Consider the following 16,624-nt stretch of genomic DNA (forward strand, 5'->3'; position numbering starts at 1 on the left):
GCGTGGATATGGTCATGCTCCTGGCACACCATATGTGTACATTCCCAGAAGGCGAAAACTCTGTCTCCATCCAGCTTTCCATCAATTCTGAGAATGTCTGTAAACTCTCTGAGGGCTTTTACGATTTTTCCCCCAGAAGTTTGTAGCCAGTGTCAATATGGCTTATTTTTATTTTCCGTTCTCCTTGGCCTGGGCCTGAAGGAAAGTTACTCTTCATCCTGGGTCTCTGGACCCAGCCTCTCTGTGGGGTAAGTTCTAAAGCAGGAGGAACTCACAAGTGTAGGTCGTCCTGCTGGTTCCCCAGTTGCTCACTCAGGACAGGTCCTGCAGAGCTTAGGTCTCCCAGAGACTAGGCCCACAGCAGAGCCTGCTCCCTCTGCGACCACATCTGCTTCTCATCCAGGCGCCTGTAAGCTGATGAAGTGCAGATGTGATCCCTTCCACAGAGTAATGCAGACAACAGGAAATTCTCAAGACCTGGACAGGGCTGGGAGGGTGTTTACTTCTTAGAATTTATGCCAGATGCACAAATCCCAGAACTCTTAACACTGGAGTTGGAGCTGTCCAGTCCTTGGAGAGTGAAGTTGTCAGAGTTGTGTGCAGAGAATTTCAGGAATCTCGTGGGAGTTGAGATGGTCCTGGGCCAGGCGCAGCCACAGAGTACAGTGTGCATTTATTGAGAAGGCTCCTGGCCATTTCTTTTGCCCAGACTCTTGCAGCAGCTGCGGCCTGGCCCTCCCCATGTGTGGTACACAGCAACCTCAGCCCAGCAAGATCAGCCTTAAAGGGGCCTCCTCCCAGAATCTCCCTGCCTGGCTGGGGCTGTGCCTCCAGCACAAGCTCTTCAGAGTCCCTGCTCGGTTCATTCTCAGGCAGCAGCTTAAACAGAGGGCACTTCAGTGATGTGAGGAGATCTATGTCACATAGAGGCCCAGCAACACCAATACCAGTCTCCAGCTGTGGTCTCCCACTCAGCAAAAAGGGCCAGACACTAGCCTCAAGTATGCCCTCCCATTGTGAAAAGAAAATCCATGGCATACACCAGCCAGCTTTGTCTGTAGGCCAGTGACTACACTCATATAGATTATTTTCTCAAAACTGGATCTGGATTCAAACATTGCTTTCTAGACAATGCAGAAGAAGAGGGGCTATCCAGGGAAGTAGAGGCAGCCAAAAGGCCATGCTCCCCCCCTCCATCTAGCCCCAAACACAGACCTTTGGAGGCAGTGAGGGCAAACTATTGTTTTGGTTTCTTTTCCTTTTCTTTTTTTTCTTTAGTTTGTTTGTTTTTGAGACAGGGTTTCTCTGTGTAGCCTTGGCTGTCCTGGACTCGCTTTGTAGACCAGGCTGGCCTCGAACTCACTGCAATCTGCCTGCCTAGGCCTCCCCTAGTGTTGTGATTACAGGTGTGAGCCACCACACACCCAGCTTTTGGGTTCATTTTCTTGAGACAGGGTCACACCATGTAACCTCACTGTGTAGACCAGGCTGGCCTCAAACTCAAACTCCCTCTGCCTCCTGAGTACTGGGTTCAAAGGAGTATATCACTATGTATGGCTTTTTTAAGAATGTAAGCTACGAACATAAACTAGGAACAGGATTTTTTCTTTTGCTTTTTTGTTTGTTTTGAGACAGAGTTTCTCTGTGTAACAGCCTGGCTGTCCTAGAACTCCCTCTGTAGACCACGCTGGCCTGAAACTCACCGAGATCCACCTGCCCGAGTGCTGGGATTAAAGGTGTGCACTGCCACCACCACCACCAGCAGCAGCTCAGGATTTTTTTTTTAAGGGTCTCATATATAACTACCAACTTGCTGTAGACATAGCTGCCCATGCCTCACACACTCAGGAGGGCACTGGCAGGCCCTGTCTGTTCTGAAAGTTCTGCATAGCTCACTGGACTGTGCTGGGAGAACCAAGCATTTCCTTCGGGATTTCAGATTTACCACTGGATGACATTTCTAGGACCAGCAGAGGCCACGGGGTTGGTCAGTATCCCACAAGATCGGATGTGAGGCCCAGAACTCCCTGTGGGGAGTTTACATTTAAAGAGTAGGCCTTACAGCTTGAGGCCCCGATATCAGCCTCTAACACTGACATGTTATCTGGTCATAGCTGTCCCTGTGGGATGCTGCCCTGGCTGGGGTTGTGTGGTACTGAGGAGGTTCTTGCCACATAGCTGCCTCACAGTCACCATGAGTCATTTGAATTCCAAAGCCAGTGAGGACAGTGAGTCCACATGTTGGAAAGGTAATTCAACAATGTGTTACCCGTGACTGGCCCCTCTTAGAGGTCCTAAGCTTCATTGTTACAGCTCTTGTATGTCCTGGAAATTGCAGACCAGAGTATGAGAAGCCCCAAGAGAGGCTGTGGAAGGATGAGGTTGAGGAGCCTGTAGTGGGGGAGGGGAGTGAGGAGCTTGCTGGGTTTGGGCTGTGATTTAGGCATACATGCTCTCCTCTCTCCTAGCACAGCACCTTGACTCCATGTTCCCATCATGTAACTCCAGTCAGGCCTGAGCCCCTACAAGCGGTAGCCAGCAGGTGTGTCACTGCTAAAATGTATACATACTTGCCCTCCGGTTACCTGATATAGTTATCTATGGAGTCAGAGTTCTAGCAAGACTCAGACATGGTCAAAATAACCTGTGGACAGAACATGCTGGCTTGAAGGAAAGGACACCTCGATGGGTCAAATTTCAGCCGCAGACACCTAAACACTAGTGGCCCCACCCCCTCCAGCCAGTGCCTGAGCTGAACCGCTTGGTGCTTTCCCTCCACTTCTCTTCAAACCAGGCAACATCTAGGTGCCCATGGCACAACTTGGCCCAACAGATGGAGAACCCTCTTCCTTCCTTCTTCCTGGGCAGGTCATTAGGAAAATGTTGAGGAAAGTTGTACTACAGGCCCCACTCACCAGAACAGCAGCCAGCCTTGTGTGGGCAGCGGCCCTCCAAGTTCCTTAGTTCTGCCACATCTGTGTGGATGGGAAAGGACAGACCTGCCCCATTTCCTGGAAGGAGGCTGCCGATCTGGCCAGGCTTTATCTGGGGAGGAGGGAGGAGCTACTGGAATGTGATGGGAGGGCCAAATGCCTCTATATGGCTGCTCTTGTCAGCACATACTGAGGCCTCACGGCTGTTCTTCATGTTTCTCTCTCTCTCTCTCTCTCTCTCTCTCTCTCTCTCTCTCTCTGTGTGTGTGTGTGTGTGTGTGTCTGAGCATGTCTGTGTTGGGAGGGGCAAGAGAAGTTGACTAAGCATAGGTGTGTGCGCATGCCTGCGAGTGCTAACACCGCTGTGGTCTTAGAATAAGAAAAACCTGCTCCAAGTTAGCTTAAGCAGAGGGGCACTGTGAGCAGAGTAAAATGGTTTCCGTTTTCATCCTCTGTTTAGAATTTGTTCCAAACTGTATGTTTACAAAAGGCTTCTGTATCTGAGGCAGGGGCTCTCTGGGAGATCCAGGCTCACAGTGGAATACCTCAAAATGAGGGACAAGGAAGGGTCCACTGTCCAGCCACACTGCGCCAGGCCCCTAGATTGAGTTAGGTTTGTAGACTCCCTTCATCCCACCTTCCCAAACACTAACTTCTGACTGTTTGGGAGAGGTGAGGTAAGGTTGTCTTGGCCCTTTCTTCCTGTAGGGTCCCTAACAATTGGGAGTAGTTTAGGAAAACTCCATGGAGTCCCCTGCTCAGTTGTAAGCAAGAGGTTCTGTCTTTGTCCTGACTTGATGTGTGCTCACAAATAGGAAAAGCATTGTCTGCTGAGTAGACAGAATAACACAAGGGTAGTTACAGAAAACCATCTGTCCCCTTTGTCACCCCCACAGGCCTTCACGATCAGGGACACTATGTAAGACATGCCGGGGGGGGGGGGGGGGACTCAGGATACCTCTGTCTCCCTCCGTCCTCTTGAGTGATGGGCATGTGGTGCCTAGTCTTCAGTCTGACTGTGAAGGCCATACAAAGTTCCACACAGGGCTCCCTGCTCTGTCAGATGCCGAGAAGGGACTAGTGGGCACCCTAAGCTCTGGGCTGATGCTGAAAGCCCTCCTATTCTCTGCCCACAGCGAGACTGTCTGGGAGAACATGGCACGCATGTGTGTGAAGACTCAAAGGCTGGATGTCGCCAAGGTGTGCCTAGGGAACATGGGCCATGCGCGTGGGGCCCGAGCTTTGCGGGAAGCTGAGCGGGAGCCAGAACTGGAAGCCAGAGTGGCCATGCTGGCCATACAGCTGGGCATGCTGGTGAGTAATCCCACCCTCAGACTGACAGACATCACCCGGCAACAGAGAAGAAGGTGTCCACTCCTGCTGAATTGCCAAGTTGAGCCTGCAAGGAAAAGAGCAGAAGTGGCTAAGTAGAGAACCCTCCTCAGCTAGAGTCTAGTAATAGGGCCAAGGAGATGGGGCAGGGAAGCTGGCAGATGGACAGGCAAAAGGGAGACAGAGGGCGTTCCTGTCAACTAGCCATCTAGCTACAATCCAGAAGTCCCTCAAAATAGCCTAAACCATTGGTCAGTTTCCTAATCTGTCTGGTCTCTGCTGGGCTACCTCCTCCCTCTTTCAGTCTCAGTTCACTGCATACTTGCTTTCCCAGAGGAAAGATGGCTGACATGCTTCCCATGGTCAGAGGCTGCAGCCTTGATTCAGTGTGCAGGTGGGTACAAGGGACAGATCTCTGAGCAGGGAGTTGTGTGGACAGGCATTCTACCTACACATATGCTGCATGGCAGGAGCACCCCAGAGGGCTTCCTTATTCATAGGGGAGCGCAGGATTTCTGCAGGACCCCACCAAGGCCAGTGGGGCTATAGCAAGGGTGGACATTCCCTTGGCAATGCACAGGTCTCTAACAGGCGACTGGAATGTCACTTGGCTGTGTTGCCTTTCTTGACTACACATGGTGTCCATGTGTGTCTCAAGTGTGTGTTCTCAAAGCATGCTGTGCATCTTTGTCATGAGCTTGTGGGAGTGGCTATCGAACTATTCTAGGACATGAACTTCACCCACTATCAGCCCCTTGTGACCATCATCCTTCTAGAATGGTCTTTTCTAAAACAGCCGCACTGTGACTGATGAGTCATCTCTCTTCGACCCCAGGAGGAGGCTGAACAACTCTACAAGAAGTGCAAGCGCTACGACCTCCTGAACAAGTTCTACCAGGCCTCGGATCAGTGGCAGAAGGCTGTGGAGGTGGCAGAGCTCCACGACCGAGTCCACCTGCGCACCACCTACTACAACTATGCCAAGCACCTGGAGGCCAGCGCTGACTGTGGGATGGCCCTTAGTTAGTGAGTGGGACTTGGGCAGGGATGGGTCCTGGCTGTTGCTGCCTTAGTTAGGTGGCCCTGGCAGTGCTCAAAGGAAGATCTGCCTCAGGACCACCCATGTGGCCCTCCACAGGCACCACCCAGGAGTCTGGGTGCTGTGGTAGTAGGGGGGAATGTTTGGCCCTCTGTGTGTCAGTCAGTGTGCTACATACCAGGCTCGGGGACCCCTGAGGAAAAATGTGCCCCAGGGACACAACCACAGGGAACCCCGTTCCAAAGCTGGGGTGAGCTGGGCTCACAGTCATGTCCATGATCTAGAGTTTGCATGATCTCTGAGGTGTGGCTAACACTGTGGCCCATATAACACAAAACATACAGCAGTGTACAGACCCCAGGGCTCAGGCCAGGTGTAGTGCTCTCAGGCTGCTACTGGCACTCTATGCTGTAGCCCCTGATCATGAAGCAAAATAGAATAGCTCCTTCCTCCACAGCTATGAGAAGTCAGACACCCACCGTTTTGAGGTACCCAGGATGCTCTCAGAAGACCTGCAGTCACTGGAGCTCTACATCAACAGGATGAAGGACAAGTAAGTATCCTAGCAGGACATCACGTCCCCATTGTGCAGCCTCACCATGAGGTCTGGTGGGGGTGGGAGGGGTTGTTCCACATCAGAGTGGGGAACATCCACCTGGTCCAAGTACTGGTCCTGGAAAAGAGAGACTCCAGGCCCGTCCCTTCCAGTTCCATGCATCTCCTGTGGGCTGTGGTGGTGTAGGGTGTCAGCTGCAGTGGGAGTGAGACCCTGAGCTTCAAGGGTTATCACACAGGACCCTATGGAGGTGGTGGGCCCAGTACCTCGAGAGCCAGGCAGAGATGGACACTGCATTGCGCTACTATGAGCTGGCACAGGACTACTTCTCCCTGGTCCGCATCCATTGCTTCCAGGGCAACATTCAGAAGGTGAGAGCAGGTGGGGAGATAGAGCACTTGCCTGGCATGCTACAGTTTTAATTTTAAAAAGAAAAGCAGTTAAGAGTGCTTTTGTAGAGGACCAGAGTTGAGTTCCCAGCACCCATGTGGGGCAATTCAAAACCACTGGTGAACTCCAGTCCAGGGGATATGGTGCCTCCTTCTGGCCTCCATAGGCCCTGCATTCATATTCTCAAACACATACGCACAAAAATAAAATATTTTTAAACTGTGTTAGCACATCCTGTGGGAGTGGGCCTGTTTGGGTGGAGTGAGGCTGCAGGGTAGAGGTAAGACCTCAGTGTTCTGGGTCCTTCTAGGCAGCTGAAATAGCCAATGAGACTGGAGACTGGGCTGCCTCCTACCACCTTGCCCGGCAGTACGAGAGCCAGGATGAGGTGAAACAGGCAGTGCACTTCTACACGCGGGCACAGGCTTTCAACAATGCCATCCGTCTGTGCAAGGTACGTGCTTCTCCCGGGCACTCGGTAAATGATGCTCTGTCGTGCCACACCCTGCGCCGACTTGTCCTGGAAACCTGACTGGGGAGACAACAAAGCAGAGAAATGACAGAGACAAAGCTGGGTCTGGGTGAGCTGTGCTCTCTAATGGAGAGCACCTACTAGCAACCCAGACACTCATTGTGTTTGTTATGCACAGCACGAGAGGAGGGGTTAGCTGGACTTGTTAAGAGGTCTGTGTAGGTAAGCAGCCTCAGGCTGTAAACATCTGTGGGTTGGGGCAGGAAGCTGAAACCAATACTTCCTCTTGGCGGGGAAGAAGGGGTTGAGACATGGTTTTTCTGTGTAGCCCTGGCTGTCCCAAAACTCACTCTGTAGACCAGGCTGACCTCGAACTCACAGAGATGTGTCTGCCTCTGCCTCCAAGTGCTAGGACTAAAGGTGTGTGCCACCACCCCTTGATGGCAACCAACACTTTCTAACCACACTGTCAACATCATTACACAGACCAGGGAAAGGCTTTGCCAGTTCCCTTGAGCCTGACCCAGCCTGCCATTTCTGTGGGTCTGAGGCATTGGGTTCCCAATGATGGCCATGCCCAGTGGTACATATTCTCACAGGGCTCCTTCTCTCCCCACACCGTTGCTGTTTTTAAAGTTTTACTAAGAGTAGTTCACGTACAAGGGTTGAGAGCCTGCGTTGTGAACATGCACACCCTCTGCTGGTCTCCATCCTCACTCCTGGCTCTTCTTGCCCTCCTCCATTCCCTGCTTCCCCTGACAACTTCCCCTGCTAACTCATATCTAGTGCCCCTGAACCAGTTTTGTTTCTGGAGTTACCCCTCTTGCAGCACTCTGAAATAGAACAAAGAAGCATCAGAAAGCCCTAGCGCACAGACTGGCATAGTAAGGCCTGGTGCAAGTTGAAAAATGAACTGGCAAGCTGGGAGCGGTGGCACATGCCTGTAATCCCAGCATTTGGGGAGGCAGAGGCAGGCAGATCTCCGTGAGTTTGAGGCCAGCCTAGACTACAGAGTGAGTCCAGGACAGCCAGGGCTACATAGAGAAACCCTGTCTGGCACAGATCCACTGGTGATACCAAACTGAAGGATCCCACACAGCCACATTCACTGATCTAAGTGGGTTTGGGGATGCCAGACAGAACTGCCTGCAGAGCCACACCTTCCTTTCTGCAGGAGAACGGCTTAGATGACCAACTCATGAACTTGGCCCTGCTGAGCTCCCCAGAGGACATGATCGAGGCAGCCCGTTATTATGAGGAGAAGGGCGAGCAGATGGACAGGGCTGTCATGCTATATCACAAGGTGAGTGTTTGGCCTCAATTGGGGACCTGCAGAGACTAGAGACACCTACCTTCCTGAAGCTCCAGGAAACCTGGCAGGGTGAATTCTTGGGACTTCAAGCAGTGACTAAGTTTCCACCATTGCCCATAGGCAGGACACTTTTCCAAGGCCCTGGAGTTGGCCTTCACCACCCAGCAGTTTGCAGCCCTACAACTCATAGCAGAGGACCTGGATGAGAAATCAGATCCTGCTCTCTTGGCCCGCTGCTCAGACTTCTGCATTGAACACAGGCAGTTTGAGAAGGCTGTGGAGCTTCTGCTGGCTGCCAAGAAGGTACATGGATGGTGGAAGCTTCGGGTGGAAAACAGTTGTGCTACCTCTCTTTGGCTATAAAGTCTCAAGAATGCTCCGGCTGCAACTTGGGCTGGAAGTCAAGGGGGATCCTAGAAGTTCACCCAGTATATCAACACTGCTGCTATGAGGGCAGCCTTACCATCCACCCCACGTCTTCAGCTCTAACCAGGCAGTCAGTTCTGTGCATGCGTGCGTGCATGTACATGTGCAAGTGATGAAGCGCATAGAACATAAAATTCCTGTGTTTGGGGCACTTGTTTTGTTTTCTAGACAGGGTCTCTCTAGCTGGCTTCAAAATCTTCCGCTCAAGTGATCCTTCTGCTAGAAGTAGCTAGAAACACACACACATGCACACGAGACACCATGCCCAGCGCAGGCTAGGGGTGTCGGTCGTCATTGTTGTTTTTGAGATACTATCTCCGTAACCTAAAGACATGGCCTTGAACTCACCATGTAGCTCAAGCTGGCCTCAAACTCTCATTCCTGCCTCACACTCGCAAGTTTTAGGATGCACCACCACACCTGACTTTGAAGTATTTTTTAACGAAAACATAAACGTTGTTGTTCCCACACACACACACACAGCAAATCTGTTATTCTTCTGAGATCTGGATGAGGGAAAGTAACATGTCAGAGTCTGTCCCTTGGCTTGGTCCTTTTTATGTCCAACTTAGCCATAGGCATGGAGTTGGGGCCTTGCTTCCTCTGAAGGGATGGCAAATGTGAAGGGAAATCCGGGCCCTCCACCGCTCAGTCACAGCCCTGCTTTGTCTCTCTGCACCCTTGCAGTATCATGAGGCTCTGCAGCTATGCCTAGAACAGAACATGACCATCACCGAGGAGATGGCAGAGAAGATGACTGTGTCCAAGGACTCAAAGGACCTGTCTGAGGAGTCTCGGCGTGAGCTGCTAGAGCAGATTGCCAACTGCTGCATGCGCCAGGGCAACTATCACCTGGCCACTAAGAAGTACACGCAGGCTGGGAACAAGCTGAAGGTGAGTCTGTCTGGGCCAGTATATCTCAGCTGGGCCATGTGTTGGGCATTTGGGCACCACCTATCTCTGAGTAGCCTGAGCAGGGAGCGGCCTTCCTAGCTAGGATGTTGAAGGACTGGAGAGTGTGACCCATAAGGGCTCTTGAAGTGGTGCTTCTTAAGAGAGAAACTCACAGCATTGGGTCCCATTAGCACACTGGAACTGCATGGTCCTGGAGTTTTTCAAAACCTAACTTGCTCAGCTAAGCCCTTCCTGGCCCTTTCTCTGCCTAGGCCATGAGAGCACTGCTCAAATCTGGAGACACAGAAAAAATTGTGTTCTTTGCGGGGGTCTCAAGACAGAAGGAAATCTACATCATGGCTGCCAATTACCTACAGTCCTTGGACTGGAGGAAGGAACCAGAGATCATGAAGAATATCATCAGCTTCTACACAAAAGGGCGGGCCTTAGACCTCCTGGCTGGCTTCTATGATGCCTGTGCCCAGGTACAGACCTTCTTTAAGGTTCTAGAACAATTTAAGGGGCCCATCAGAGGCCTTTAGGTCCTCATGGTTCTCTTCGGTACAGGTGGAAATTGATGAATACCAGAACTATGACAAGGCCCACGGGGCACTCACTGAGGCCTATAAGTGCCTGTCCAAAGCCAAGGCCAAGAGCCCCCTGGACCAGGAGACCAAGCTAGCCCAGCTACAGAGCAAGATGACACTAGTGAAGAGGTTCATCCAAGCCCGAAGGTATGTCCCCTAGAGGAACAGGTCAGGAGGATAATGCCAGGCTAGCCTGGGGGAACCTTTGTATGTCCTCCAGGCCCTCTCTTTGCACTCCAAGATTCTCTACTCTCCTTCAGATGAGTTCAGGCTGACTTTAAGATATGTTTCTAACAGATATTCCTCAAATGATTCTTGAACAGCTAGGTAGGAATCACTGCAGCCTATTATATCTGAGCCTCTCTCTCTGAAACTCCCTCAGAATCTTTATACCACTGAAACTAAGAACAAGATTGAGCCAGGAGGAGTGAGCTTGAATCAATAGTTATGTCTAAGGGGAGCCTTAGACCTGGTCAGGGGCTATCTTAGCTATTTTTATATTGCTGTGAAGAGACACCATGACCAAGGCAACTTATAAAAGAAAGAATTTAACTGGGGGCTTGCTTACGGCTTCAGACTTAGTCCATGGTCATCAGAGCAGGGAACATGGTAGCAGGCAGACAGGCATAGTGCTGGAGCAGGAGCTCAGAGCTTACATCTTATCTGTAAGTTGTAGGCAGAGAGACTGGGCCTGGTGTGGACTTTCAAAACCTCAACCTCCAACCAGGCCACATCTCCTAATCCTTCCCAAAACAGTGCCACCAATGAAAAACAAAAATTCAAATATATGAACCTGGGGGCCATTCTCTTTGAGACCACTCCAGGGGCCAAGCAGGGTTTTCCCAGGTGAGGGATTCACTGCGCAGCAGACTGTAGCCAAGACTCTGGGATCACAGTATTTACCTCTTGGCATGTGCGGAGGAGGCCTGGGTGGTGACACATTGTCTCCTTTTTCAATTAAGGGTCAGGAATATACATTTTATGTGATACTCCTGCTTCTTTTCAGATAATTCAGATTTTTAAAGAGCCCCTATATATATGGTCAGTGTGAGATGAGTTAGCATCTTTGAGCTCAGCTTCTGCCCAAGCACAGAAGTGCTTTTCTTGTCTGAGAAATCTGCGTTTCAAACACATTTGAAACACATACACAGTGGGTTCTTCTTAGAAAGGCAGCATACACGGGGCCAGGTGGAGTGGAGACTACGTCTGATGGTCTGCCCAGCCTGACATGTAGGAGGTGGAAGAGGAACACTAGGAAGTGGTCGTCAGCCACAAGCAGAGCAAATGAACACAGGAGAGGGTGTGAGGGACATGCTGAGCAGCCCTGTAGGAGTCAGGGGTTGGAGAGGGCCAGGTGCCTGCTAGGAACTGCTGTTCAGATCTCCGTGTGTCAAAGCACAGGACCCAGCATGGAAGATGATAAGTGTATGTTAGGTGAATGGATTTATGAATGAACAAATTAACATAATTTATGGAAATCCACTTTACATGCATACACACAGATGCCATGAGACCATTCCATAAAGCTGCTCCTACAGGACGGGCACCTATGCCAGCTTCTGGCATAAATGAGTGCTGTGGGTCAGGCTCAGGCATTCTCTACCACCTTGTTAGGACATACACAGAGGACCCCAAAGAGTCCATCAGGCAGTGTGAGCTGCTACTAGAAGAGCCAGACCTGGACAGCACCATCCGTGTCGGAGACGTCTATGGCTTCCTGGTGGAACACCACGTACAGATGGAGGAATACCAAATGGTAAGGCCACCCTGCTTACCACCGGTCCTAGTGCTCCAGAGCACAGGCCTGGTTGTTGGCAAATATGTTTACTCTTTCCTTTGAAGTGACAGGCTAACTGTTCTAGTTTGCTTTCTATCGCTTTGATAAACACCATGACCAAAAGCAACTTAAGACAGAAAGGGTTTATCTCTGTACAATTCCTAGGTTATAGTCCATCACTGTGGGGAAGTGAGGGCCGGAACCTGGGAAAGCAAATGCCACTGCTTATTGGCTTGTTCCCCATAGCTAGCTAGCTTGCATGCTTGCTTTTTTTTTTTTTTTTTTTAACAGATCTTGCCTCAGGTTTATTTGTAAAAACAGCATAGGACACTGGTCATCTGTAAATAGTGTATAGGTAGGTGTGTCACACAAGTCTGTCTTCACATTAGCGGAAACCTTTCCTACAGGGCCTTCACAGGGACCTGGGCACCTTTGGGAGCTTGAGCTGAGGCCTCTGCCTTGGTTTGAACCTTGGGCTTTGGTTGGCAGAGCCTACAACCCTTGGCCGTGTAGCTTCGAATCTGCTTTCTAAGCTTGGGGTGAGCGATGAAAGCCAGACGGCTGAGTTTGCGGCTGGAGCCCTTTGGCATCTTGGGTTTAACAGCTGCAGGTTTCACAAGGGCTTTGGTGGCCTCTGCTCACGCACTCATTGTCTTTGAGTTGTTTGCCTACATCTTCAGGCCTTTCTTGTTGTGCTTCTTGGCAAAGTGCATATTCCTCAAGACCTTGGGGTCTACCCCCTATAGAGATTTCTATCTTTGTGACCAGGGTTTCTTGATGGCATTTCTGTGCCATTTGCGGGACTGGTTGTGTATGGTGTGGTTCTTGGACTTGGCCATGTTTGCACAGTAACCCGCGGCTCCCATAGCGTCTGGGACTGGAAGAGCGCTTGCTTGCTTTTCTTAAAGATTTATTTATTTTACATATGAGTGCTCTGTATGCATGTACACCTTCATGCCAGAAGAGGGCATCAGATTGAAGTATAGATGATTGCGAGCCACAATGTGGTTGCTGAGAATTGAACTCAGGACCTCTGGAAGAATATACAGTGTTCTTAACCGCTGAGCCATCTCTCCAGCCCCATAGCTTGCTTTCTTAGACCACCCAAGACCACCTCCCCCTGGGGTGGCACTACCATCCAATGGGCTGAGCCCTCCTATGTCAGCCATTATTAATCAAGAAAATTCAGAGCTAGAGAGAGTTCAGAGGTTTAGCTTGCTTTTGCAGTGGACTCTGCTCAATTCCCATGACCCCCGTGGTGGCTCATTACTATCTGTATGTAACTCCAATTCCAGGGAATCCAACATCTGTCTGTGTACTGGGCACACGTGTGATATACATGCATATGTGCAGGCAAAGTACATATAAATCTTGGGGAAACAAAATTTGTTTGGTTTTGGTTTTTTGTTGTTGTTTTGTTTGTTTTGAGACAAGGTTTCTTTGTATAACTGTCCTATCTTTCCTGGAACTTGCTTTGTAGACCAGGCTGGCTTTGAACTCACAGAGATCCGCCTAACTCTTCCTCCCGAGTGCTAGGATTAAAGGCGTGCACCACCAAACCCAGCTTTGAAAAGGAAATGCCCACAGACTTGCCTACAAACTAATGTTGTGGGGCATTTTCTCGGTTGAGGTTCTCTTCCACGATGACCCTACCTTGTGTTAAGCTGACACAATGAACCAGCACATTCACATTGTTCATCCTTCAGAAAGTGCGTACTAGACCCATGTCTTTAAAAGTTTTGCTGTTGGTAAGATAGGGTCTTGGGTAGTCCAGGCTGGCCTCGAACTGTGTAACTCTCCTCATCTTCCTACCTCTCCTCACCTAGTGCTGAGATGACAGGTATGGCCACCATGCTGTGTGTGCAGCACTGGAAACTGGCCGCGGTGCTCCTCTGTGCTGGGCACCCTACTCTACCAACTGAGCTACATGCCAGCCAGCTTTCATTTTACAAATGAGTAATGACAGTGCCCTATGTAAAAGTGACTAGCTCTTTGCCAGCCCCTGTGTGACCATTTTTCATTGTTAGTCCCCTATGGCTGTACAGTGTACCAGATGAGTCAGCTAGCTCATAGTGCTGGTGCTGAGCATGTCATATACTTGTCTTTTATAAAGTGTTCCAGACGTTTCCATCATCCATGTGGTTCTTTCATCTTCTAACTACATTTCCTGTAACAGACATGATTTGTTTCTTTTCTTTCCTTCCAGAATTCCAATTGCTTGTATATCTTGTCCCTGGACTCAAGAGTTGTGGCCAAAATCTGCTTCCTTTTTAGCTGTTATTGTTGCTGTTCAGTTTTTCCTTCTCTTAAGAACTACTCTGATGTTGAGCCCATGCAAACTTGTCATATCAAATTTGGCCATTTTATTCCTAAGTCTGACTTGGCATCTTCCAGACTGGCCCAGCTGTGTCAAGATAGACACTCCCTTGCCTCACCCCCCCCACACACCTCATCTGTTCTTTACTTTTCTTCCTAGCGTTCCTTCTTCCTTTAATTCTGCTGCTGCTGAGACTTCAGCTCTTAAGCTTCTGCAGTCCTTGGCTGTGTCCTCAGCATATCCTTTGAATTCATGTCTCATATGCCCACCAGCACAGATAGGCAACTTCTCAATGCCTAGGGCATCATTTTCCCGACCCTTTGGGCCCATGTTCATTTGGCTCCAGCCATAGGGTTTATGGTTTGGTGTCAGAGCTGGGCGAGCAGCACCATCTAGCCTTATGTTTCTTTTTTATGACCTTTACAGATATAGTCATTTTCCTATTATATCTGTCCAATAAATGCATTCTAAAAGTTGTCATACTTAATACTAAGAGCTAGCCAGTTATGTAGCACAGGTATATAGTCCTAGCATTCAGGAGGCAGAGGCAGGAAGATTACTACAAGTTCTAGGCCAGCCTAGTGTACTTAGGGAGTTCCAGGGCAGCCAGGGCCACACAGTTGAACCCTCTTTAAAATAAATATATATGCAGCTAGAAATAGTATCTAACGATTATTCTGTTTAAACTTTTTTAAAGCAGATAAGAATTTTGCTCATGTTCTAGGGGTAAGCCCTGGAAGCCACCTAAGTCCTCCTTCCCTCCCCTTTTGGAGAGGCTCCTTGCAGATGACGTGTATATGCAGGTATAGGGAGTATGAAGATACTGCTCCACAGGAAGCTGGGCCTGTCCTGCTCAGCCCCCTTATTCTCTAGGCCAGCCTGTGAAAAGCCAGAAGAAACCCCAAAGGAAAATCACTGATGGGTCCACAGTTTGAAGGCCTAATATCAGGGACTACTCAATCAAGAGTCATAGGCCAGGTGAACCAGGTTAAATCAGACACTTGAACAAACAAAAGAAACTAAGGACCTAGGTCAGACCCTGCATATGTTATGGCTGGGTAGCTGGTGTTCTTGTGGGAATCCTAACAGTAGGAGTGGGGCTGTCCCTGACTCTTTTGCCAACGTGTGGGACCCTGTTAATCCTACCAAGTTGCCTCAGCCAGCCTTGATGTGATGGTATGTGCCTGGTCTTGATGTGATGGTCTAGCCTGTTTATGCCATGTTTGGTTGGTGTCCCTAGAGACCTGCTCTTTTCTGAGGGGAGGCAGAGCGGGTGGGTTTGGGGGAGAGGGAAGGTATGGAGGAGAGGCTGGGGGAAGGGGAGGGAAGAGAAACTGATGATGAAGCACATGCCCCAGAACGGGAAGAGACCCACCCCTCCTCTACCAAGTGTCAGGGCTAGCAGACCCCAGAGAGAAGGCAGCTCTAGAACACAAGGCAAATTCTTGTGTCTTGGCTGCTAAAGGACCCTCAGGGATTGCTGCTCATGTTATTCACAGTTCAGTGTTAGCCATTCCGAACCTGAAACATCTGATGGCCTCCCACACAGCAGTGCCTTGCAAATACTAGGATGCCCTTCTCCTGCCTGGAGAAGGTGCTGTCCTTGGACCTGAGAGTGGGCAGCTGGGACCTGATGTTTAAGAAACCTTGTTACCATGAATGAATGGTGTGGCACCACTGTTTTCATGTGAACTAAAGAAGTAACTAGTAGTCAGTCAATCTACTGGGACCTAAAGTAAGCACTCTTTCTTCTGCTCTAGGCCTATAAGTATCTTGAGGAGATGAGGAAAAGACTTCCTTCAGCCAACATGTCATACTACGTGGACCAGCGCACTGTGGACACCGTGCACCAGGGCCTGGGACTCCCACCATCTCGCATCATGCCCGAACGGATCCGCCACAATAGCATGGAGGACCACAAGGAGGTGTATGAAGAGGTGATAGAAGAGGTAGAAAATGACTCCTGATAGGTCCCAGGGTCTTGAAATTGACCTGGATCCTGCTACTGGAAAGTGTCTTCTAGAGTTTTCTAGTTAGTCATCGGAAAGGCAGCTCTTTTTGGTTTTTGTTTGTTGCTGTTGTTTTTAATTATTGCATTGTCATGTGTAATCACAGTGACATGAGCGGATCATGAAGTCCAGCCACTGCAGCCCAGGAGTGTGCAGGTCTGGGTTTGCCTCAGTTCTGGTCTTTTTTTAAGGCATTCCTTCAGCACTCTTGCTTCTGGGCACTTGCTGGCTCCTGTGGGTTTTTGGTTTACTTCTTTTAAAGGGATGTAGTTTCATTTTCCCCATGATTTTCCCAACACCAGACTCAGAAATTTCTAGAACTCTGAAATGACTTGGCTACTTGATAGCTCCCAGCAGAGCCCAGTGCTCCTAAAAGCACAGCAGGGACCACCTGGGACAGGCCTGAGCCCTAAGGACAGTGCCCTTTGTAGAAGCAAGTAGGGACTGGAATACTGGGCACCATCCATGGCTGCTCACATTCCTTGGGACTACAAATAAACTTCATTTTCTCAGAGTCTGTTCTCTCAAATGCCTAAATTTCTTGCAGCCCCTCATGAGGATCACTGAAGTCCTTGCCAGT

The 16,624-nt window shown here is 49.8% G+C and overlaps 1 protein-coding gene across 1 annotated transcript in view; it reads left to right on the forward strand.

The window, feature by feature from the left end:
• The window catches only part of Ift140 (intraflagellar transport 140), an 88,516-nt gene extending 71,955 nt beyond the window's left edge, over positions 1-16,561 (forward strand). Inside the window, exons 19-30 of the mRNA XM_055604763.1 lie at positions 4,070-4,247; positions 5,101-5,291; positions 5,762-5,857; positions 6,099-6,231; positions 6,561-6,704; positions 7,897-8,025; positions 8,155-8,337; positions 9,148-9,354; positions 9,627-9,839; positions 9,922-10,088; positions 11,556-11,697; positions 15,796-16,561. Of these exons, the coding sequence (XP_055460738.1) occupies positions 4,070-4,247; positions 5,101-5,291; positions 5,762-5,857; positions 6,099-6,231; positions 6,561-6,704; positions 7,897-8,025; positions 8,155-8,337; positions 9,148-9,354; positions 9,627-9,839; positions 9,922-10,088; positions 11,556-11,697; positions 15,796-16,002 (1,990 nt within the window). The 3' untranslated portion in view covers positions 16,003-16,561. The remainder of the gene's footprint in view (positions 1-4,069; positions 4,248-5,100; positions 5,292-5,761; positions 5,858-6,098; positions 6,232-6,560; positions 6,705-7,896; positions 8,026-8,154; positions 8,338-9,147; positions 9,355-9,626; positions 9,840-9,921; positions 10,089-11,555; positions 11,698-15,795) is intronic.
• The last annotated feature ends 63 nt before the right edge of the window (positions 16,562-16,624 follow it).

Source organism: Psammomys obesus, unplaced genomic scaffold (assembly GCF_907164565.1).
Source record: "Psammomys obesus unplaced genomic scaffold, mPsaObe1.curated_primary_1811, whole genome shotgun sequence".
NCBI lineage: Eukaryota > Metazoa > Chordata > Mammalia > Rodentia > Muridae > Psammomys > Psammomys obesus.